General features: G+C 41.1%; 1 protein-coding gene across 2 annotated transcripts; it reads left to right on the plus strand.

Moving 5' to 3' along the window:
- Nucleotides 1-752: 752 nt before the first annotated feature.
- On the plus strand, nt 753-25988 carry LOC117466671 (eIF5-mimic protein 2-A-like). 2 transcript variants are annotated; one of them, XM_034110059.2, is made up of 12 exons: nt 753-860; nt 1579-1652; nt 2012-2188; nt 3218-3312; nt 3401-3466; nt 3621-3756; nt 17911-18020; nt 18645-18815; nt 23784-23930; nt 24106-24244; nt 24425-24547; nt 25296-25988. In XM_034110059.2, exons 2-12 carry the CDS (start codon nt 1589-1591, stop codon nt 25325-25327), a joined length of 1260 nt encoding a protein of 419 aa, XP_033965950.1. In that variant the 5' UTR covers nt 753-860; nt 1579-1588; the 3' UTR covers nt 25328-25988. The 2 variants fall into 2 exon arrangements, with proteins under 2 accessions (XP_033965950.1, XP_033965951.1); XM_034110060.2 differs by having other exon boundaries at nt 765-870.
- The last annotated feature ends 312 nt before the right edge of the window (nt 25989-26300 follow it).

The raw sequence follows: 26300 nt of genomic DNA on the forward strand, positions 1-26300 counted from the left end.
ACACTTCAAAATTACTTTTAGACAGAAGCACTGAGATGATGGGTTTTTCATAACTACACCTTGTGGTGTAGTTATGCATAGTTCTTTTTAAAATATACAGTCATGCATTGTATTGCCTGACGAAGGCATTTAAGTATGTTCACTCGTTTTTGGCATAATATCAATTATAGGGCTACAATTTAAATGTTTGTAAGGAAAAGGAATAAGTGAATTTACCAAACATGTTAATGTAGTTATTGGAATTACAACCAAGATTTACGAGGTGAATTTTAACGCAACATTAAAGTTTCCGTTCATCCCGAAGACAGCTACTCCATCCACCCGACAGCCCAACACCTCCCTCCTGTGTCTTAATGCTAGATAGCAACGACTTGTTGGCCCATTATTTATTAGTATTAACTTTAGGTGGGTTTGGTGGGTCAACAGAGGGTCGATGAAGAAATACAACCATAAAACCCCTTTTCAGTTTTGGGGGGAGATGAAACTGTCTCCCATTCATTGACCCTTAAATAATATCCCTTCTAAATGTAGAGGGGGTGTATTACACTGATACGTGTTACCATACACAATTTTAGACTATACAAAAAGAGTAAAAGCAACCATATCGCATTAAGTACTTTATTTCCCACCTAATTGGTCATAGTTATTTCATTACGACTGCATTTTATCTATCCTTTTACAGTTTGTGAACTTTACACACCCCCACACCAGTGGAATGACCCACGTAGACTCCGTTTTAATGCGCATGTGCTGTTACGTCCACAATTTCCTCTTCCCTGGAACTGATAGTAACGTTATTGGAGTCCAGTTATATTATTCTTTTATTTCACGGTCTGTTTTTGCTCATTAAGAGGATTTCGGTGAGTTTATGTATGTATTTTGCTTAACAATATGTTAATGTGTTGACGGTCGTACATGTAAGCTTATTAAGGCACTGCGTCATGCCGACTCTAGTTAGCTAACCTAGCTTAGCGGTATCCGGTGTTGTCTGAAGCCAGGCATCCGTGGCTTTAACGTATTAAATTCGGTATTACCACAGTTTTCGCTTTATTTCCAGACCATGCTAAACCAATATTTACGGAATGTGTAATGTTAACGCCAAATACCACGTGGTTTGACCGATTCGCATCACAACCTTAAACAATGGTAGACATACGGCGAATCGTGTTGCTGTAGTATCGATGCAGAGTTACTATGGTGTTTTTATTTAAGACAAGCAACTTAACATCACTACATGGCCCTTAAAATATGTCAGACCAGGAAGTAAAAACAATGGCTAACGGCTAGCTTGTTTTTCATTGCATATATGTGTGATCGTTACATCCACTTTAAAAACGACAATGTTGTCCCATTGTTTGTTCCCATTACAATTCTCTTTGGATCAACGGCCATTTAAAACGACCCTCACGTTTTAATGTTGTGTCGCACTATGTTAAAACCCGTTGGGGATAACTGGACTAGTTAATTTCAGCCACGTGCATCACCATGCATCCCTTTTCAATGCACCGTAGATCAATCGAATTTGAAATAAATGGTATTTTATGTGCTGATAGTTTCTTTTCCCTATGTGTCTCCTAGAGTGTCTTTTATGAGTAATCAAAGGCAGCAGAAGCCTACGCTAACAGGCCAGCGTTTCAAGACCCGCAAAAGAGGTGAGAAAGTTTAAGGGATCACACTTTTATGCACACTGATTATAACCAGCTTGACTTTGTTCTGGATTTTTTTGGTGGTAATTTTATCCAACAAATAGGTACTTTAACTACTTAAAATCACATAAATGTGATTGTATTTACTGAAAGTCAGTCATCTGTTCACTGACTAGATATAAAGTATATTTAAATTGTCACTTTGTATTCCAAACCAAAGTGTCTGTACCAAAAACTGTGTAAAATCTCCCTATATACTTGGAGATTTAACTTAAATGCCTTGTGCAAGGGAGATAAAATGTGACTTTTGACACGTCTTGTAGAAATGATTTGATCAGCTTTATTCAATGTCTCTTTTTCCACAGATGAAAAGGAGAGATTTGACCCTACCCACTTTCAGGAGAGCATAGTACAAGGTCTGAACCAATCTGGCACTGATTTGGAAGCCGTCGCGAAGTTCCTCGATGCCTCTGGTGCTAAGCTCGACTACCGACGCTATGCTGAGACTCTGTTCGACATCCTGGTGGCTGGTGGAATGCTGGGTAAGAAACGGGACTCTTAAATGTAATACATCGTAAAGATGAAAATTGTTGGCACGAGACTTGTAGTACCCAGGAAATCTTTAACACTAAATAGTAGTGGTGCACGATAATTATCTGTCCGATATTAGGAATTATGACGTCATCCCGATAAACCCGATAAAAGTATTAATAGCCCCGATAATATACAATATATTTTTTGGTTTAAAAAAGAAAAGAAAAAAGTACTGCGGTGTGGGTGGATTGGGATGAGGGCCGCTTGTTTTTCACTCGGCTCCTCCCGTTTTGCCAGTATTGTGGTATAGTGGTTTAGGAAGAGGGGAGTTTTTCACAAATCCAGCGTTCCCTAACTCATGCCTGGCTGTGACGTAAATGGTGTGCGGCCGTGAAGCCAGGACAGTAAACAAACATGTCGTCGGTAGTATGGGACTATTTCAAAGTTTCAGAGTTAGATAGTTTGCTTGCTATTTGTATTAACAAATGCAATGCAGAAGTTCCACGAGGAGGGAAAAGGGCAACGAGCTATAATACTTACAACCTTATTAGTCACCTGAAACATCGCCATCGCTACGATGGTGTGTTAAAAGCGTACGAAGACGCCTGCGCTGCTAAACTAGCGGCGAATCCAAAGCCAGCTGCAAAGGCACCGGGGCTTTTACCTATCGACGAGGCTTTTGAAAAAGGCAAGAAGTTTGCCAGATTTGTTTGGGAAAATAAATATGGTCACTTTGAAGAGTCAAAACTGTTCTTGGCTTTGTTTTGTTCATAGTAGTAATGCTCATGTCATTTGCTCACTACTAGTCTTTTTTTTTACCACCAGGTGTGCAAAAACTACAGGTACATTTAATTTATATAGTATATTAGTATCGGTCTTGAGAAGCAGGAAGTTATCGGTATAAAAAAACCAATATCGTGCATCCCTACTAAATAGCAAACACACGACCATGCAAAGTAAAATTAACTCATTGGTGCTATGGAGCATCATACTGGCAGAATATAGCAAGTGTCCTTTTATTTTTTTTATTTCTTTAGCCCCAGGCGGAACCTTGTCGGACGACCTGACCCGGACAGAGTTTTGCCTCTTCAAAGCACAAGAGGACATGGAGACCATGCAGGCATATGCCCAGGTGAATACCATCAATTACCTGCTATTTTTTCACTTTTATCATTTAAAAAAAATAAAATATATATAAATATGTCTTATGCTTCCTGTAGGTCTTTAACAAGCTCATCAGGCGTTACAAATACTTGGAGAAAGGTTTCGAGGAGGAGATTAAAAAGGTTTGTCTATGGTAGTGCATCTTTACAGGAACACAACCTGTCTAGGTCCATTTAAAACCATGTTATTCCAACTCAAATGTAAACAGTTTGATAATATTTCTGACTCGATTCAGCCTTGAGGATTTCTTTAATATATTTTTTTTCTCTTTGTCAGCTGCTGCTGTTTCTCAAGGGCTTCACCGAGTCTGAGCGCAACAAGCTAGCCATGCTAACAGGAATTCTGCTGGCCAAAAGCAATCTGTCTGCAGCTATTCTCAGCAGCCTCTTCAATGAGAACCTGGTCAAAGAAGGTACATACTCTTCTTTCTGCAGGCATGCATAGTTTGTTCATTGTTTTTGTTTTTGTATGGCTAGCGCTCCAACACATTGTACGTGATATATTAAGAGTTCGGACACATCTCTAAGCAGTTGAACAATCATAACAGAGCTGGCCAGGTAACCAATCAGAGAAGACTGTGTTCTGGTTTCAGACAGAGGGTGAATAGAGGTGCTCCAGCACAGGCAGTATGATAAATAAAGACATTTTTAACATTAAAGTATGTTAACATGTCACAGTAGAGGCACAACATACAAATATGAACCTGAACTTTTAGCATAATATATTCTCCTTAAAATGTAAGTTGTACATTATGATGGCTAGATGTTTTAGGGCTTTTTCTTGTGCTCCCCTTCAGAGTTTCTATTAGAATCTCTTTTTTTTTGCCGGTCAACATGTCCGTTAAAGTTTAAAAAAATTAGAAAAGTGCCGGTCAAAGGTCTTCTTTCTTATCAATCAATGTTTATTTATATAGCCCAATATCACAAATGTTACATTTGTCTCGGTGGACTTCACAGTTTGTACAGAATATCAGTATGACAATACGACACCCTCTGTCCTTAGACCCTCACATCGTACAAGGTACTTATGTATTGAGCTTTAAAACAAATTGATATGATTTGATATTATACAAACAAATTATAGTAGATTAATAACTACATTGTTCAAAAGTGTACAGTGACTTATAATAACACGGGAATAATAAACGGAGCCAGGGTTTCCCACACATAGACTATACTTGGGCGGGCCGCCCAAGTATAGTTCGCGACCCATTTAGGTTTTTTCTTTTTCTTTTAGAATTTTTTTTTTTGTATCGGTCCGTGACCACACGCCATCTGAGATCGATTAACTTGTGGACAATGATCCCTCGCTCCCTTGCTCTGCTCTCGCCTCCTTCTGGCCTGTTAAGTGGCCTGCCTCACACAGGGTGACTGGCTGTCCACGTGATGTGGCCTCCCGACATGCCACTGTCATACAGATCATAAATCAAAGCCCTTGATTGGTCTCTGTGTCATTCAAGCTCGGGATAAGCTCAGCTCAGGTGAGGTGAGGTAAAGGACTCTCTGAGTGTTTAGATAGTTAACTTAGTCTAAGTTCTCAGTGGGTCTCAAACGGTGTGGTCACCTTTTATGTAAACACATATTTCCATTTGAGAGGGTAGTGATTGGTCTAATGCAGGGGTGCCCACACTTTTTGGGCCGGTGGGCTACTTTTGAAATGACCATGACATGTTAACCTCTCTATTTCTCTCTCTCTCTCTCTCTGTTAAGAAACACATAACAAGCAGGCTAAGAAACCACTCTCCATGTCCTGAAATCTTAAACATAAAACACAAATATAAGTACAAGGAATACAATAAACGAGTAGAACAGTCAACTTAGACACCAGACTCAAATGGGTCCTATGAACAGTCTCTCAAAGTTATAATGAAATAGGCATATTCTCTCTCTCTCGAACGACGGGAGCCGGCTCTCGCCCGCGAACGAGCCGTTTTTTTGTTTTGTTTGCGGAGGGATCTAGATCGGCATGAAGGCACATTATGCAATCTGCAATGTGCACATTATCCCGCTTATTACACATGGCCACATTCTCAACAAAGTAACGACATGACTCCCAATATTAATTGAAATGCTTTTATGGATTTAGAAAATGATTTTATTGATTTAAAAAATAGTTTTATGTATTGATTTAAATTGACATGCATCCGCTAAGAAAAGTAGTCCGTTGTTACTGTTTGAACTAACGTAACAAAGGCAGGAACTGCTTCGATAGTGTTTTTGAGGAGCTTTTTGATTACAGATTTGAAAACATCGTTTCTTGCACAATGTGCACAAAGTAGCACAATTGCTGCAGCCTAGCAGCTGATCTCAGAGCAGTGTGAGAAAAAGTTTTTAGAGAGTACTTGTCCATGGACAAGTGAGTTTGGCAATTTACTTGTCCGAATACATTTTTCACTTGTCCAGAATGGACAAAAATTTGGGGCCACTGGAATCTTCTTCTTCGCCATCGTATTTTACATTTTCCCACGGTTTTTACGACACCGCTAACGTAAGTGAGCGGTAAGATTTTACTGCATCACACTCACACATAGGGTTGGGTATCGTTTGGATTTTAACGATTCCGGTTCTGCTTTTCGATTCCGGTTATTTTTGTTTCTCGATTCCGGTTCTTTGAGAGGGTAAATAAGTCCCATGACAAACTGGGAGAAAAATATATTTATGAAAACATTAAGTAAAATCTGTATTCCTATTTACAAATCACTTCATACTGTTTAATTTCTTTCGGTTATTGAATACAATTATATAAAAATAATCTCTGCATTGTTTAGTTAGTTCTAAGTGGTGCAGTTTGAGAATGTACAGTTGGCCCAGTGTCCTTTGATGTTACACTGCAACCTGCCTGTGAGACACAGTCCAATCACACATGTCCAACACATAGGACATAACCTAATAATAATAATAATAATGACACATTAGATGTATAGCCTAGAGGCCTAGCGCTTTTCTACAACTCAAAGACGCTTGCACGCTACACATGTCCTGCAATCAGGGCCGCTATTATTAATAGAAGTTGTTTATTTGCATTAATTATATTTTAATCTTTTTGAGAATAGTATTTGGCAGGAAATGCAGACGTATTCACCTGTAAACGCATACTGAACGACATACATGCACAACCATTTACCTCACTGCATAAAAAGTGTTGATAATAATAATAAACAGGAATTATATTTATATTATTATATTAGCCTACTTTGTTTCGAAGAAAAGAAAAAAAAAGTTCACTCCTGTCGGTTGGGGGGGGGGGGGCCTCATCTCACAATGTCACTTGGGGCCCCAAGTTGGCCAGGGGCGGCCCTGCCTGCAATACACATGCTGCAGCTGATCACTGTTTGTAAAAGTAAATAAATAGTATTTTCATTTCAATAATGTACTTTCTATACCCTGCTTCATAAACAATACTGACATCCCTGTGCTCCTCCGAGTCTGGGGGTCCGGGAATGTGAGGACAGCGCGAGGACACAGACAGGGAGGCTACTTCATAAAGGAAATGGCGGGCAATATTAACAACATAGGAGCTTAATAACGCTTAATAACTTTCATTATGTGTTAGAGAAAGAACATAAGAAAGTTTGACAAAGATGAGGCTGTTAAACGGGCTGCGGATCCGCTGTGTGGAGAGAGAGAAAGACGCTGAGCTGCACCGCGCAGCGATCAGCTGATACGGAGCATAGAGAGAGAGAGCCGCGGGGCTCGGCCTCGCCTCCTGTCCTCACAACTCTTATTAATCCCGGTACCGGACAATTGTTATTTGTTTCCACCCCGCTCCGCCCCGCCCCCGTCTAACTGTACAGAAAGCGGCGAGATGCATTTCCTTAGGAATCGACAAGCAGAACCGAAACTAACATTTCTAAACGAACAATGGCGGGCACGTACAATTTGCGAATGAGTTCTGCCTTTTGTAAACTGAATGTATCAATAATTTGTCAATAAATCAGGCCGAAAAACGTCACTTGTCCACCGGACAAGTCAATTGAAAGATCTACTTGTCCGATATTGTAAATAACACGTCCCGGACGGTGGGACGTGTACTTTTTCGCACACTGCAGAGCACGCTCCCCTCTCCTGCAGGGGGGCGTGGTCAGCTGCAGCTCACAGAATCAGCCCCCTGCAAAAACAGCGCTGGAAAGAGCAAATGGAGCGAAATGAGGCATGGCATTTGATTTAATTATAAAAGGTATAATATGTGGTAAACTGAAGAGCCCTTTGGGAGCCGAAAGAGCCGGCTCTTCTTGGTGAGCCGAGCCAAATGATCCGGCTCACCAAGAAGAGCCGGAATTCCCATCACTACCCGGCACTTGACTGATGTTATATCGCTTTGCATTCTGGGTTAACAGACTGGAAAGCGATAGGTCGCTTTTTCTGTCAATCAAGTAAACTCCTGAATTAAGTGGCAGGGAGGACAAGGGAGGAGGGATCAAAACCTGTTTTGTCTATTTTAAGCTTGATTTTTTTTTTTTTTTTTTTAATGAATGACTCTGGTCTACCAGCATTGCCCCCGCGGGCGACCGGTCGCCCGCGGTCGACGTACTGGGCACCTCTGGTCTAATGGATAGACCCTCCAGAAAAACGCGGGCTAAAATCCTTGATTATGCGGGCTAAAATCCTTGATTATGCGATCAAACATGCGGGGTTTTATGTGATTTTATGCGGTGAAATTGCGGGGAGTTGCGAAATATGCGGAAAAAATAAATATTGGTCTGTCTTATTTATTCTCTCTCACACACAACCTGCCACTAACGTTAAACCCCTTTACTATTCAATTAAACACATTCAATGTTTATTTATTGTAAAAGCAATTGGGCTATTTTAATCACACTCTCTTTCTCTCTCTCTCACACACACACACACACTTCTCCGCCTCATTCTGTTTTCATTTACTCGTTCGTTATCTGACCAGCTTCAGTCTTGTAGGCTACTCACTTCGTTTCGTGTAGCCCTCGAAAGGGTTTTGGAGGTCGATGTCTCGGTGAACGTGAGTTGTTTCGCTTTCTTGTCCGCAGCAGCAGAAAGCATGTTCGAATGAATCAAAGTGGGTCGTCACCGTCGATGTTCTCTTATGCTCCAACACAGTTGCACGGGGTGCAGAATAGTTTCCCCCCAGACATCGGGGTACTGCTTTGCCCGGTCTTTAGCAGAAATGTTCGTTGGTAAATGAGATGGATTAGATTTGTTCATCTTGGTGAAGAGAAACTCTCGTGTGAGCTCCACACGTTCACTCTACGGTGTTGTTTACCTTCTGTGATGCGTGAGCTGATGACGTCGCGCATCGTCATCACTTCACGTCAAGACGAGTTAACTTCTTTTTTTTCAACTTTGTGTGGAAAAATGCGGGGATTATGCGGCCTTTTGATAAATATGCGGCTTTTTAAAAAATATGCGCCATTTTGCTGATTATGCGGTAATTTCTGCGATCGCAGAATCGCGTTTTTCTGGAGGGTCTAAATGGATAGTGAGGTGGGCTGAAGATCGGAAGGCTGTGAGTTCAAATCCCGCCAGGAACACCACCACTAGTGTGCCCTTGAGTAAGGCACTTAGCCCTTAGTTACTCCAGGGAGAATGTCCCTGTAATCGGTCATTATAAGTCGCTTTGGATAAAAGTGTCAGCTAAATGTAATGTGATTAGTAAAATATCCATGAATGAATAAATAAATAAAAAGTTAACTAGGTGAAAAAAGGTAAGATACACTTTTAAAACTTGTTGAGAGAAAACTAGTCTTTGCTGCTGCCTCAAAGAGGAGCAGGGGGAGAGGAGAGGCTGATTCAGGAGCACAGACACACTCACAACTATAAATGAACCAAAAATAAATTAATAAACAAGTTTCAGTGTTTTTTCATATTGGAAATGGTATGTTATTGGTTATGGCCATGATTTTATGATTATTGAAATGTATACAGTTCTGTTTAATATAGGTGTTTCCATAGATCTAGTCTCTTTATTTTCCCCTCAAAATGTACCAGATTGATGCATTTAACTCCAAAATAAAATCTTACCGGGGGCATGCCCCTGGACCCCCCTAGAGGGTTTGAGGTCGACCCCCACTAAAAATCACATGGATAGGTTCCTAAATACATTTATAAATACATTTATTTTTTTAAATAGTAACCAATTTCCATATGTTCATGTGTGGGTAGTAGTTTTAAACTATAGGGCGATCATTATGGGCCCTGCCTGTACCTGTTCGCTCTGCCATTGCGTGAAGGGTCTGCTAACAAGCGACCAACAGAAAGGTTAATGTTACCACCACACCCCAAGTATATTTCAGATCTGTGGGAAACACTGGGAGCGCTCTCTCCTTCTCCTGACAGCCCGTCAGTATCATGCAGCCCGCGGATCAGTAATGAGTGACCCGACAATAAAACTAAACATATCTATAACTAGTTTAGGTAGTTTGAGAGGTAATTAAAACGGCTACGTGTGATATTCTAACCTGAAGTGTGTGTTTTGTCCGCTCACCGCTGCAGGTGATCATACAGAGTAGCTTGTCGACTCGCCAGCAGCAGCTGATCTCTCTCTCTCCCGTCAGATTAGACTTTACTCGCGTTTATGTCCATATCGATCAGATCTAGCTAATTCTTCTAGCTAATGATATGACTACCTGCTTATCAAGACTAGGGTTGCCAGAAACTGACCATGATCAAAATCGATTATTCGGCAGCCCTGGCGAATAATAATAGATTATTCGACCGCCCCAGGCTACAGCTTGTATTAATAATGGTAGCATTGCAATAAATATTATTATAGCAATTTATTTATTGCAATGCTATTATTAATACAGGCTGTAGACTGTATTATTAATAATAGCAGCAGCATTGCAATAAATAAATTGTGCGCGCATCTTCAAATAAAGGCAATGGCAGACACTTTAGACAATAACAAAAAATAAAACCACCATCATATCCTGTATTAATAATAGCAGCATTGAAATACATTCAATAAATAGCCTATTGTGCGTGCATCTCGCATCTTCAAAAAAAAGGCAATGGCAGGCACTAGCACAATAGGCCGTACAATTTCACCTTCATAGCCTAGTTAACAATCATGAATAAAATAATAATGCAGTAATCAGTCAACAAAAACAATAGCATCACTTGCTTATGCATCGAAATAATAAATCAAAATGGCATTATAGTCTATAAATAACAGTAGGCCTATTGTATTGAACATTCTAACAAACAGTAGCGAGTCAGTCTTTTAGGCTATATAAATTAGGCTCCAAATAATACAAATTAAAGCTTCACTTGCAACAACAAAACGTCTTACTATTTAGTTGTTCTTGTTCAAAAAGATGAGGTGGTCAGGGTGTAGCCGAGAGCGCAGCCGGTTAAGGATTAGTCCTGCCGCCGAGAAAACCCTTTCCGAGGGCACAGACGTGGCCGGCACACACAAATATGACCTCGCAAGTTGTGCCAACCTTCCGTACTTCGTCTCATTTACTCTCCACCAATCGAGGGGATTCAAATGGGGAGCGATGCACTTTTCATCACAGTAGTGGCTGAACTCCATTTCAGCCGTTACAGGTTCCTCCGCGTGGTATTCTTCTCCAAACAATGTTAGCATTGCTGACTTGTTGTCGTATCGTGGTCTCTTGGTCGCTGCAGACTCCCTCGCTGACTCAGTCTCAGAGGAGTCCTCCTCGGAGCTGGAAACCCCTAACTCTCCACACAGGGCAGTAGTAGCGCATTTCAGGGAGCGCAACACCGGCAGCATCTCTTCCATCACGATCCAGCTGTCATCGGCCAGGTCAAGGCTCCTAGCGTCTGACAGAGTTGTGACACTTCGGTCAGAAAGAACCGCAGCAACAGGCCAGCGCTGCTCCAGCAGGTGATCAAACATGTCGTAGATGGAATTCCACCTTGTACGGCAGTACTGTATCAGGCAGTGAACTGGCAGTGTTTGATCAATCTAAAACATAATCAGAATTAGCTTTGTCACATCACAGGTTTAAGTAAAAGAAAAGAAGCAAAAACGTGTTTTTATGAAAGTTCTATCATTTTTGTTACTTCCATAAAAAAGAAAAGGAAAAAGAAAAGGGGTGCAAACAAAGAAACCTGTTTCTGACACAGCGCCTGTGTTGCTACTGTGCTGTGGTGGAAATGTGACACAAGTCGACTGGCACCAGCGACAATATGATGGATGGCCTTCAGCTTGAATCCATCATTGATTGCAAGTTGGAGTGTATGGGCATAACATGGACTTGAATCCCAATCCAAGTACTCATTATTGGCGAGAGTGACATTGCTCGCGTTGTCATGTACACACGCAGTCACTTTCTCCAGCAGGGCATGACATTAAGGATTTTGGGAGATGGCCCTGTGGGCCATCTAAGCTAATTTACAGATGGCCCTGAGTCCAATAGAGATGGCCCTGAAAAATGCGCGCGGACGAAATGACTCAAAGGTTTGGGGGACCTGCAGGTCTTAGATGCTGTCTGGTGCATTCTCTAGAATTATAAGATGAACCACCACAATATTATATTGTACAATTTCAATTGTATTCTTAATTTCACTTCTTCTTTGTGTTTGCTGATTCAACGACTCAATGGCCCTCTGTGTGTCAGAGGGCCACTGACTGGGGTTGAAGATGGAACATTTTGAAGGGACACTCCCTTTCTGGAGATCTTGGAATCTTTTCTCCAGGTGCTTGATGAGCACATCTGCAAACACATACAAAATGTCAAATTATAATCCCTGTCTCTGGACCACCATAAAAAAATCATTTATATCATAACAAATGTGAAATTATATTCCTGTCTCTGGACCACCATAAAAAAATTATCTATTAAAACATGTTATGCCCATATTTACTTATGAAGAAAATATTTACTTTTGAAGAAAAAATATTGAATATTTACTTTGAAGAAAATATTATTGGGCACATACCTATCACTTTGATTCTCTTTTTTTGGGGGGGGGGGGGGGGCTGCAGCTCAGTCCTTCTCTTCTTTCCAGGTTGTTCACCTTGCTTTGGTGGACTAACAAACTGAAATTCCCGCGAAAATGTGGTTGCATTCGATTCATTGTCCGGGTAGTATTCAGTTGCGCCACTTATGTGACAGACAAGAATAGTAAACTCTAATGTCTAACACTTAATGTGGAGAAAGAGATGTCCTGTATGGGTTGATTGTGCGTTGATCTGTTGGTAATGCCTCGGGGTTCCGGTGGGCATGTAAACAAATGCATAATGCTGCGCTATACTTTGTGGCCTCACCCAGTTGCATAGCGACACTTATTGTTTAGGTGTCTTTTAATAAGCAGGTAGTCATATCATTAGCTAGAACTAGCTGTATCTGATCGATATGGACATAAACGTGAGTGAAGTCTAATCTGACGGGAGAGAGAGATCACCTGCTGCTGCTGACGAGTCGACACGCAGCTCTGCATAATCACATGCAGCGGTGAGCGGACAACACACACACTTCAGGTTAGAATATCACACGTAGCTATTTTAATTACTTCTCAAACTACCTAAACTAGTTATAGATGTGTTTAGTTTTACTGTCGGGTCACTCATTACTGGATCCGCGAGCTGCATGATACTGGCATAATAGATTGCCCGATCGGGCCACCAGCAGGTGAGGCTTCATTGCCCGAGCTAAATGCTAGATGGCCCCGGGCCATCGGGCCATCCTTAATGTCGAGCCCTGTCCAGTATCCCCCAGGACTCGGTAGCACTGCGGAGCCCCTCGGCTAAATTCTCTGCCGTGTGCCGTTCAGGCGTTGCACGGGTCTGTGGAACCGCACTCTTCATCTCCCATTCACTGTCGATGTAATGGCAGGTTATGGTAACGTACGATTCTGTTGTGAGTGCTGTCCACCCATCGGTGGTTATCGACACCTTTGAGACAGTTGACAAGCTTCTGCGCAGATCTTCTGCCTTATCCTTGTACAGCTTTTCAATAAGTTTGGTCATTGTAGTACGGCCCGGGACCCTGTACTCTGGTTCCACGCATGCCATAAGCTTAAGGAAACCCCCTCCTTCCACGAAACGTATTGGCAGCATGTCCTTCACTAGCATATTGGTGATTAGTGCAGATATTTCACCTGCACGCATGTCATCACAACGACGTGGCCTTGAAGTGAAGTTGGTAATGGCCGGCTGTGCTGCGTCTTTCTTTGTAACCTCTTTGGCGTGCTTCGCACTCAAATGCAAACGCATTGTGGAGGTTGAGCTATGATAGACCAACGTCTTTTCGCAGAGCTTGCGTTTCACTTGCTTTGGACTTGTAAGTTCGAAATAGTTCCACGAGGAGGAACACTTTTTACCTGCCGCTTTGTTCATCTTTAGTCGCACGTGTGAGGGAGGGGTGGGGGCGGGGTGTGTAGCATGCTGCAGCAGTGTGCTCTGCACGTAGGCTTCCTCCAAGTTTACAGTAAAACAAACTGGTGGTGTGACCAATGGCCATTTACAATTATTAATACTATTACTATTATTAGCATTAGTCTATATTTTGGTTGAAACTAAGCCAGAAAAAAAAAAAACATAAATAATAATAAATTATATTAAAAAAAATCGATTTTTATAGATAATATTCGATTATGGAGACTGTAACGAATAATCACTGGCATCCCTACTCAAGACACCTAAACAATAAGCGTCGCTATTAGAGATGGTTATCGTTAAGGTTTTAACGGTACTACTACTCTTATCGGTTCTTTTGGAGAAAAAAAGAAGGTAAACAAATTGTGAACAAAACTAAGATTGCTTTTTATTTAAATTAAATGCATAATATTTCACATCAAAAGAAACAACGTTTTAACAAATCGTATTAAATAATCTGATGACAGAACTGTAAACAAAATAGCTGAAACTTTAACAAAATAAATAACTCGGTTACCTCTAATCATTAACCTATGCTTGTATTATTGAGTTAACTCTGTGTGTTGCTGACGTGGAAACGTTACTCGTGGATGGGGCAACAGCGCTACTAGAAAGACAGTCAAACTGCATTTCTCATGAATTTCTCTGAATGTGGTGCACTTTTGCTAAATGTTTAGACAAATTGCTCGTGTTACTGCCCTTACATGCTAAACTCTTATTGCACTTTAGGCAACGAGCATCGAGACGGGTAAAGTTTACCAAACCTCGGAGCGCGTTCTCTCGGCCATCTCCTCCGTGTGTGTGTGTTGCTGTAGCAGCTGCGTGTGTGTGTGTGTAAACTGCCCCGCCCCCTTGCAAGCAGGCGGGGGAGAGAGAGATCGAAAATAATCATAGAAGCATTTTGTAGTCTTTTTGCATGTTAGAAACGGAGTTGGCGACACTAAAACTGCAATATAATGTTTGTGTAGCAATATGACATATTTTTTTACATGTCTCCAGTACCGATAAAAAGACCGCCAACATCGGAGCTTAACAGTACCACGGTCTTTAATAATTCAGCCCCGGGGCCCGTTTAATACCGGGGCTCGGTACCATCCCTAGTCGCTATGCAACCGGATGAGGCCGCAAAGTATAGCGCAACATTATGCATTTGTTTACATGCCCACTGGAACCCAGAGGCATTACCAAAAGATCAACGCACAATCAACCCATACAGGAAATCTCTTTCTCCACATTAAATGTTTGACATTAGAATTGACTCTTCCTGTCTGTCACATACTATTCTTGTCTGTCACATAAGTGGCGCAACTGATTTTGCTAAGGGGAAATAATATTTGACCGGAGAGATTTAGATTTGCCAAAGTCCGGTAATTACCGGCTAACGGAAACTCTGCTCCCCTTACTGTATTTCTCTTAAACACAATTACAATTATCCTTTGCTATTCCAATGATGACGTCATAACTACATAAATATACTATTTGGACTTCATCAGTTGGCAGTGACGAATGCACACTTTGATTCAATAGACAGACATGCCAAACTGGCTGACACGCCAAGCTAGCCTCAAAGAACATGTGTCAACAAAGGGCAGCTGATCAAACTATAGTGCAGATTTGAGGCCAATCTTTTTGTTGATATTTGAGTTTAGAATTGTTTTTATTGTCTTAAATGCAGGACCACACACACATTTTTGATAAGGAACCCCTTAAAAACTGAGAATTGGCAAAAGGATATGTATTGAGTTGGACAATTTACACTTGAAAAATCTACTTTTTTTTATTGCTTTCTGATTACAAAACCGTGACAACTACCTCTAACGTATTTTAAATTAGTAAATCATATATTTATATTATAATCTGTGCAAAAATTGTTTAAATACGTGAGTGAATTAAAACAATGTTTGCATAGATTTGTGTGAGCAGATGCTTCTTTCAATAGTTTTGACTGTCGTATGATGGTAAATCATAGGTAATAGTCTCGATTCCTAATCCAAAAAAATAAACCTGAAGACTTCAGATTGAGAAAAGGTAAAAATAGCTAAGATATCGTGTCATTAGTAGGGATGCTCTGATCAGGGTTTTTGGGGCCCATCACCGGAATCAGTATTGTCCAATCATAGGGTGGGTGGGGGCTATGGGGATCTTCCATTTAAAGTGATGTTTAAAACTCAAGTTAATGGGGCTCATTCACTGGGGTTTCCACAAACAACAACCAACATAATTATTAAATTCAAAGGAAGTACATTATTCAAGTTTACATTAACTTTGGATAATAACACGAGAGAAATGAGCGGAAGCGCTCTCTTTTCCTCTCCCCTCTCTCTCTCTCCTGACAGCCCGTCAGTATCTCATGCAGCTCACTGATCCAGTAATGAGTGACCCGACAGTGAAGAATAAACATATTTATAACTAGTTTAGCTAGTTCCAGAGGTAGTAGGGGTGTAACGGTTCACAGAAGTCACGGTTCGGTTCATACCTCGGTTTGGGGGTCACGGATCGGTACGGGTTCGGTACAACAAGGAAAAGCAAAAAAAAAGTCCCAAATGCGGGTTTTTTTTTTAACAGTAGTGCAAGTTTTGGTATCAAAATAAGGAACTCTAACATTTGGAATCATTAACTGTATTACACACTCAGGTGGCAATATTATTTATAATGGCTGATGTCAAACTAAAAGGTTAAATAAGCTGAACAACTAAAACAAATGTCTTGAAAATATTTAAATAAATAATAAGAAAGTGTTTCAATCACACTCAATAAAAGGCAATACAGAACTGTATAACATCTCCTGATGTCAAAATATAAAATAAATACAATAAAATAAAATCTGTACCTTTTTTTTTAGGAGCAATGTCTAACATGTGTAATTAACTTGTGTGTGTGTGTGAGGCCATTATGCCTAAATAAAGGTACTCAAGCTTTACTCTATTTTCAAGTTTTTCATCAGAAATATGAGTTTGTCTACGTTGTCAGTAGTGAGGGCAGATCTGTTGGCGGTAACTGTCTCCTGCCGTTGAGAAACCCCTCTCGCTGGGGACTGAGACTGACTCGGATGTGATTGAGCATGTTTGACGTGTTACCACTAGCATACCGCACCGCTGTCGAACAACGCCGACACACCGTCCTCGTCCGATCCACAACTCGCACTGCATCATTGTTGTAGTCCACAGGGAACCCGAAATGTTGCCACACACCTGATTTAAAAGAAGCAGGTGGGTTCTAGCTCCTGTGTGTTGTGTGAACTCGCCATAGCTGTTCTTCTTCATGTATTGTGTTCGTGTTGTTGTTTTGTTCTTGTTCTTCATTTGTTATTTACGGGTGGCTGGCTTTTAGGCGCAATACCGCCCCTGGATTATATATAGTGTAATACTGCCCTGAATGACAGACTTTTTTCCCACTCGTAAAAAAAGGCGTATTCGTCGTGTGACTGCATGTGCCGAACCGTGACGGTACGGGACGAATACGGATACCGTTACACCCCTAAGAGGTAGATAAAATAGCTAAGTGTGTTAGGACTAACTCTTAGTGTGTTTTGCTCTGCTCACCGGTCCGTCACAGCGGGTGGAGCTGCAGGATTTCTGCTTCACACACGTTGCATGCCGCTATTTTACTGTATTTTTCGGACACCTTAAAATACTTCCAGACCAGTGAAGCCATTTTGGCGAGCTTGTTTTGCCGCCGCGCACAGAGAAAAGTGTTATATATTTGACGTCACGTGATCGGCTCTCCTGATCGACCTTTATAGAGAGCACCGATCGGTGATCGATCAGAGCACCCCTTGTCATTAGTATGAATAATATATGGGCTTGTTAAAGGCTTGGCGTATGGATTGATAAATATCTGAACAATTATGAGAATGGCGCTTTGCTTTGATCTGCTGTCTTTTAAGTCAAAGGGAAAAAAGCTGATGGATGGCTTTAAATAAATCAAAATGTAGCCCAATTATCGCCATTTTGCTAAATGAATCGACACCCTCAAGATGGATGAAAAAGATTTGTCTTTTTCATATTTGCAACCTGTGCTTGAAATTGATTGCTAAAACATTTCACTTAAAAAAAATATATATATTTACTACACCTGTGTTCCAAACAAATGTTGTTGGCAGCATCCTTGTTTTTTATGATTGTATAGCTTAAAACCTGTCTAATCGCCTCCTGTGGCGTTGTTTACCGACGCATTACTCAGGCCTAACTTTATCCTGGCAGGTCTGTCGGCAACAGCTGACTCCCATTTTTATGCATTTGTTCAGGTGTTTCTGCGTGCTTCGCGGTGAAACTCTTCAGATCCTGGCTTACTGAGAAGGACATCAACTCCGTTTCTGCCAGTCTCCGAAAGGTTGGCATGGACAGCAGGCTCATGGTGAGAATTACGTCTAGTACAAATTCTTTAACACGGCTCAGGTGGAGCTTCCCAGAAGCATTTAGCATCAGCAGCCTGCCTGCGCACTCTTAAGTTGTTTTATGAAAATAAGATTAGTAACCCACATGACTGAAAATGTCCCAAGCTATTGTAGCATCCAGCCCTCTAATAAAGAAAGCATCTTTAATTCGAGGAGCAGAATTGGTCGAATTGTAAAAAAAATATTGTATATATTTGATCAGTCTGCTGTGAGGAAACAAATTCTCAAAACATTACCTGGTGCATTCTTAAAGTGTGGTTTCATCCGGGCTTTAAAAATGTTAGAAATATATAATTCTTTACCACGGTTTGAATTGAATAAAAAAGTGGTTTCCGTGAATGTCTGTTGCAGCCTCAAGGACTCGTGTAACTCCTTATTTAAAACGATGGTCCAGTGTATCCCAAGTTAAAGGAACCTTGATGCTCTTTTCATATCATCTGGAGAACTCAAACGGCACTTATCATGGCTAGCACAAATACTTCTAGATCCTTCCACTTCAGTAGGAACCTTCCTAAGCAAAAAAGACAAGTGCACCTCAAACAGGTTTTGCCTTAATGTTTGACAATGTGCTTTTTCTTTTTCAGGAGCTTTTCCCTGCCAACAAGCGTAGTTGCGAGTACTTCTCAAAGTACTTCTCTGATGTCGGCCTGAAGGAGCTTGCGGACCATGCCAGAAACCAGCAGTCCATTGGTGCTCGCAAGGAGCTTCAGAAGGAGCTTGAGGAGCAGATGTCACGCGGCGACCCCCTCAAAGATGTAAGCCCTCATTCAATTTTCCACTAACCGAGTCCCACTCTGTTAACCGACCCCTGAGGATGCAGTTGATCAATGAAAAGTTCTGGAAATCCTCTCAACCCTCGGTGTCCTCCAAGCGTTCCTCAGTCTTATGCAGCATAAGCTGTCCGCAGTTTCCACATTAGATATAGATATATATATTGAAGTAGCCTGTCGCGTTGTCAACGTCTGCATGTAATCAACAACTGACTGCCAATCAAATAAAGAAAGTACAATTCTAAAACAACTATTTATTGTCAATTAACATTGAAATATACTGTGGATGTGTAATGTTCCTCTCGGGCTGCATTTAAAAATTAAATAGGTTTTGAAAATGTGTGCACCTTAAAAGTGCTTAATTTTCGATAAATAAAATAAAGTGTAGCAGCAGCTTGAGTTTCTCTTTGTCTTTGTTAACCGTTACACATCATGTCTGAACAGTTTCAGACGATTATAGAACAATATCAGTTTTTACTAGAGCCGGGACTCGATTAAAAAAATTAATCTAATTAATTAGAGGCTTTGTAATTAATTAATTAATTAATCGAAATTAATCGCATTTTTCCTGTTTGTGTTTGCTCGCTTGCATGCCCTGCATAGCTATAAGAAATACTTAAGTTGTTGGTCAAAACACTTTCCATCTGATGAAGGCAAATGCCTTCCCAGATGGAAAAAAGTAGAAAACATTACATTCAGTTATAACTGCCAAAACAAACATTATTTACACTATTATGGCCCCTGTTAAAAATGTTTGTAATGTTAACTACTGTAAGTTGGTCGAACGAATGCCTCCTCATCCGGAAGCTGACCGAGCAGACCCGAGCAGCAGTCGAGAGGAGCCGAGCGCATCCGCGAAGCACACGTCAGAGCCGGCAAATCTAAATATCTTCGGTCAAAATAATTTCCCTTTAGAGCAATACCGCTTCAGTTGCGCCACTTATGTGATAGACAAGAAGAGTATGTGACAGACAAGAATAGTCAACTCTAATGTCTAACACTTAATGTGGAGAAAGAGATGTCCTGTATGGGTTGATTGTGCGTTGATCTGTTGGTAATGCCTCAGGGTTCCAGTGGACATGTAAACAAATGCATAATGCTGCGCTATACTTTGTGGCCTCACCCAGTTGCATAGCGACACTTATTGTGTAGTTGTCTTTTAATAAGCAGGTAGTCATATCATTAGCTAGAACTAGCTGGATCTGATCGATATGGACATAACCGCGAGTGAAGTCTAATCTGACGGGAGAGAGAGAGATCGGCTGCTGCTGACGAGTCGAGACTCGACATGCAGCTCTGCATGACCACATGCTGCGGAACAAAACACACACTTCAGGTTAGAATATCACACGTAGCTATTTTAATTACCTCTCAAACTACCTAAACTAGTTATAGATATGTTTAGTTTTACTGTCGGGTCACTCATTCCTGGAGCCGCGAGCTGCATGATACTGGCATAATAGATTGCCCAATCGGGCAACCAGCAGGTGAGGCTTCATTGCCCGAGCTAAATACTAGATGGCCCCGGGCCATCAGGCAGTCCTTAATGTCGAGCCCTCCAGTGAGCCAGGGAGTTGGTTATTTTCTCAGACGTGGACTGACTTATCCTGGCCCTGAAACCAGTCATCTGGTTGAGTGTGGGTTGGGTCAGGGTGTGGTTCCTTGCACTCGGAGTTGGGCTAACGTCCACGCTAGCTGCTACATGCTTTGCATTTAGGTGATACTTTAGGCTTGATGTGCTGCGGTGATATGCAAATTCTTTTTTGCATAATTTGCACTAGGGCTGCAACAAACGACTAATTTGATAATCGATTAATCTATCGATTAATGAAACGATTAATCGACTATTCGGACTATTACTGTACGCCTTGCACAATTTCTCAAACGCTCTTATTTAGCCATCAACTTTTAGATTTAGCTTGAGGTTGTTTTAGGCATGTGGAAACTAACAATGAAGACAATAAAGATGAATACTTGATTCCAAAATACATATATTATTGAAATAACTTAAATTGTGAACAAAAAATAAATAATATTTAGGGGAAAAAAGGCAGACAGGTTAAGGGGGTGGGGGGGAAAGTAGCGGACAAATAAACCTATTAAACTAACTATACAGTGGGGAAAGCCTTGGTAAAAAGGTGTGTTTTGAGGGCTTTTTTGAAAATGTCCAGGGTTGGGGCGCTGGGGATTTCAGGGGGGGGGAGAGAGTTCCAGAGGGTGGTGGATGCCACACTGAAGGCTCTGTCACCAAAAGTCCGCAAATAACTCTGTTACCTCTAATCATTATGTTTGTATAATGTAGTTAGCTCCGTGTGTTGCTGCTAGCATACATAACACCTGACGTGGAAACGTTCCTCGTGGACGGGGCTACAGAGCTGCTAGAAAGACAGTCGAACCCGGTGCATTCCTCCGTCTGGATGTGGAGCACTTTTGCTAAATGTTTAGACAAATAGCTCGTGTTACCGCCCTTACATGCTAAACTCTTATTCCACTTTTGGCAACGAGCATTCTCCACATCGAGACGGGTAAAGTTTAACCACCTCGGAGCGCGTTCTCTCCGCCAGCTCCCGTGTGTGTGTGTGTGTGTGTGTGTGTGTGTGTGTGTGTGTGTGTGTGTGTGTGTGTGTGTGTGTGTGTGTGTGTGTGTGTGTGTGTGTGTGTGTGTGTGTGTGTGTGTGTGTGTGTGTGTGTGTGTGTGTGTGTGTGTGTGTGTGTGTGTGTGTGTGTGTGTGTGTGTGTGTGTGTGTGTGTGTGTGTGTGTGTGTGTGTGTGTGTGTGTGTGTGTGTGTGTGTGTGTGTGTGTGTGTGTGTGTGTGTGGCCCCGCCCCCTCGCAAGCAGGCGGGGGAGAGAAAGATCGAAAATACATAGACGCATTTGTTTGTCTTTTTGCATATTAGAAACGAGTTGGCGACACTAAGACTGCGATATAATGTCTTTGTAGCAATAATACATGACATATATTTTGTAAATGTCTCCAGTACCGATACAAAGACCAATAAGGTTAGAGCTTAACGGGGCGTAAAACACACGTGATGATGTCACCAACGAATCGACGACTGAATTAGTTGGCAACTAATTTGGTAATCGATTAAGTCGATTAGTTGTTGCACCCCTAATTTGCACACACCCGTGCTCTTGTCGACGCTTCCATCCGTCCGTTTTTTTTTTTTAAATGTCCCATCCACGGGGCCGACCAAAGCGGTCTCATCAGCTTGTTCGTTCATGTTTGACTATTGTTCACCGTGGTTTGTTGTTGTTGTTTGAAGTCCCATGCTGAAGTCATGAACGTTAGTTGGTGCTCCAGTATAATCGGTACGCCTGTAACTCATCCAGTGAGAAACGTTCCGCTGTGCAAAAATAAGTGCGATTAAAATGTGTTAATTTTTGTGTAATTAATCTTAATTAACGCGTTAAAGTCCCGGCCCTAGTTTTTACACATAACAATTGAACAGTTTTAAAGTTTCTCTTTCTTTCCCTCTTATATTGCAGTCCCTGACTCACTTTTTTTGTATTCAGTGCGAGAATTGAGCTCGAACTTGTCCTGCCAGGAGTTTGTAAATCTGGGATGAAATGGTGTCAGTGCCATTCTCATACACATGCAGGTGCTCATTGGTTACAGTGATGCAAACACAGGTATGGTGAAAAAAGAGAGAAGTATTCGAAGCAGAAAAAAAACTGCGTAATATACCATCTGACAAAGGCCTGTGCTATAATGCTTCAATTACCTGCTATTCTTTATAATATACTCAAATCAATAGGAGACAGAGATGTTAAGTTACAAATAAAGGGTTTTTATTATTATTTACAGCAGGGGTGGGGAACCTGTTTCCTTTCAATTTTTACAACATCCTCCGAGGGTCGTACAAATTATTGAACTCAACCTCTGCTTAAAAAAACTAAAATCACAGCCCATTCATTTGGCCTTGCTTTCATGCTGTGCAAAGAAAAAGCAACCTCTTAATCCACATATCTCACCATGACTCGTGCATGCATGCATGTGCACGGTGTGGCATGACCACCACTGCAAAGATATGGACACAGGATGTGTGCAAATGTATTTAGTATCCTATCCTGATTTAAGTCGGGGGGGGGGGGGGGCATGCTCCCCCGGGAAGATTTTTTTTTTTAATTTTTTTTTTTAATATAAATATTGAAGTTAAAAGCATCAATCTGGTGCACTTTGAGAGCAAAATGAAGAGATCTATGGATACATCTCTCATCACCCATATGAAACAGAACTGGAAGCAGATTTTTCTTTTTGGATATTTTACAAATCACTCCCCTTTTTAAACTCTATTCTTGTTATTTTTAACAACTTTTTTGCTATTGTCATAGTATTTTATACCTGTTTTTCATTTAGTCTCATTAATAACTATAATGATCATATCAAGGTGTGCCTTAACCTCACTGAGCTGAGGTTATTTGAGCCTCTCAGGAGAGAGCTCTCTTCCACCTGGTTGTAGGAAAGTTCTTTAAATTTGTTAGCATAGCTAGCCAACCAGATGCTAACAACAGATCGCCACTGTGTTTACAACTAAAGACACAGCCACGCAAACACTGCGGCATGTGTACGGCTCCTTATGGGTACTGCAATATTTGCAGGGCTGGAGCGGCGTTTCCGGTGCTCTCCGGCAGCACTCCTTTCAGACGAGACGTATACCACGTGAAGACACGTTACGCTCGTGTTGTGTTCATGGAACCTGTCCTTGGCCAGGAAAAACAGTTACTCGCTTGTGTAATTATTTTTGCGGTCTAGATTTCTTGGTCTTTTTTGAAGTGAGAAGTTGTCCGGACTTCCCCCCCCCCCCCCCCCCCCCAAGAATTACACAAGTCACCCAAATCAGCGTTAAAAAAGCGGGAGGCGCTGAAAAATCCCCTATTGATTATAGGTCCGCCTGTTGCCGACGCCTGTCCTATAACATGTGTTCCATCTCTGGACTCGTTTCTTGCAGATCATCCTCTACGTCCGAGATGAAATCAAGAAGAACAACATCTCCGAGCAGACTATGATTGGGCTGATTTGGGCAAGTGTAATGAGCTCTGTGGAGTGGAACAAGAAGGAGGAGCTGGTCACGGAACAAGCCATCAAACTCTTAAAGGTGACAACTTTGATACAAAAAAAATTATTAATACAATCTAGGATGCTGTAAGATTTCAATTTAGCAGAGAAGATAATTGTCTAACTTAACCACATTGTTCCCCCGCTCAAAGAGAAAGAACTCATCAAACAGATTTCGGTTTCTAATTTGTATTCTCCCCATTTTACTTACTCAGCAATACAGCCCACTGTTGAAGGCGTTTACCTCCCAGGGCCTCTCTGAGCTAACCCTCCTGCTGAAGATCCAGGAGTACTGTTACGACAACATCCACTTCATGAACTCTTTCCAGAAAATTGTTGTTCTGCTCTACAAAGGTAAGCGCCTTTTTCCATCTTTGCCTTTTGTAGGAAAAGTTAAGTTTGATGGTGTGAAGCCAGATGGCTACGGATTATATCCAACATTTTGTCTTGATGTTGTCATCCTGCCTGGAGACCTGGGCACATATTTGTGCTGTTGGCATCATGGATTATAATTTCTTCGTTTTCTTCAAACAGCGGATGTCTTGAGTGAGGAGGCAATTCTGAAGTGGTACAACGATGCCCACACTGCTAAAGGAAAAAGCGTCTTCCTTGAGCAGATGAAAAAGTTTGTCGAATGGCTCAAGAACGCAGAGGAAGGTAAGCACCGCAAGGTCTTTTTCCTACCTTTTTTGTCTATTGGTATTTTTAGAGCTACCTTATTCATGGGTATGGGCTGCATAGATTGGTTGATGTAACTGTTGGAGTGGTGCAGCGATGAATGTTTTTTTACTGGTATCCAACCTGGAATTTGGCATCGCAATGGTTCATCTACTAGTAGCAATGGGATTTTCATTGGATTTTGGACAATGATAATAAAATATTTGGCAAACTTACGTTTTGATCAAATAGTAACAACACTTTACAAAAGTTGAAGCGTAAATGCCATCACTCGAAGAAAAAAAAATAGCGATTGGCTATAAACAAACTTAATCACGGTCACATGACTAAGCTAAAGGCGGCTAATGGTCCACGTGATGGCGTTAAGTAGTCTCATTTAGCCATTTGTATGCCAGCTACGAGTGGGGCGTTTACTGGCAAATTGTCGTAGAATAACGTGAAAATATCGTAAGCTTGTATTAAAGATGGCCTTATTTCTGGAATGTAACATAAATCCTATTTATAAAAAAAAAAAAAAAAAAAACATTGTCTTTGAGACATTGGAGGCTGGTAGTGCTAAAATGCTAACTAATTTCTGGGTTTAAGACGCGTAACTCATTTCCAATTCAGGACTCATTCCTGCGCCACTCTATTTGCGCCTTCTTTCTGATCCATATCCAAGGGTTGATGGTTATTGTGCGTCATTGTTTTAATCTCATGCTAACTTTTTTTTTTCTTTATTCTTCAGAGTCCGAGTCTGAGGAAGAGGAGACAGACTGATGACCTCTGGCTAAAACTACCATCTTGATTTGTATTTTTACATTATCATAGCACCAGATGCAGTAGACTTATTGCAGAAGTCTTGTCTGCATTTAGATTTTCCTTCTTTATTAAATCCCTACCTCCTAATATCTAGTTCAACTGTAATGTAAGGGCTTTATTATTGTTTTTTTTTTTTTTAAATGTTTCCTGTCTCAATCAATACTCTTTAAATTCCTTCAGGAGCCGTGCCGCATTTCGCTAAATTAATCAAAACCCCTTTCCTGTGACAAAAGGGGACTTGTTTTTTTGGACACCGACGGTTCCCTGTAAAATGAGCCAGTTTGGAGGCATATTTCACAGCTATTGTCTTTAGTCATGGAACTCTTACTAGCCAGAGGTCCATCTGTGTAGCCCTGATATTTGAGTCCTCTGAGGCAAACCGTTTTTGTAACCTCACTCTACATTATACTGCCAATTATGTGACTTTTCCCCGGCAGATTCTGTCTCCCCTTAATGGCGATGGTGTGCCATGTTTAAAAAGCAATGGTCACGGTTGCAATGCCCCATAATATGAACTTCAATTTTGTTTTATACATCTTGTGTAACAACCATGCAAGCATTGTATTTGTTTACCTTTGCCATACAGTTTGACTTTTTAAATAAAGGGGAATTAATGGTTTTCATTACTGCTAGATTTATTCCCACATTCACACCAAATTAGATCATGACAGAAATATTATCAGCAATTAGAAGACATTTGAATAATATGTAAGTCGTATACACACGGCTAATGGTATGAAAAGGTTATTGTAGAAATTTAGAAAAATCCATCCGTTTGATTTTCCGATCTCCTCTAGCCTCACCTAATCAAGAAAGGCAGCCTAGCATGCGTGACCTGAGGTGCAAACAACCATCTCATTCACCCCACTTCTATCCCACTTTAAATGGTAATTATGGCGCAGTCAAGCATGCAAAAACCGGAGTGAGATGG

This window comes from Pseudochaenichthys georgianus, chromosome 21 (assembly GCF_902827115.2).
Source record: "Pseudochaenichthys georgianus chromosome 21, fPseGeo1.2, whole genome shotgun sequence".
In the NCBI taxonomy this organism is placed as follows: domain Eukaryota; kingdom Metazoa; phylum Chordata; class Actinopteri; order Perciformes; family Channichthyidae; genus Pseudochaenichthys; species Pseudochaenichthys georgianus.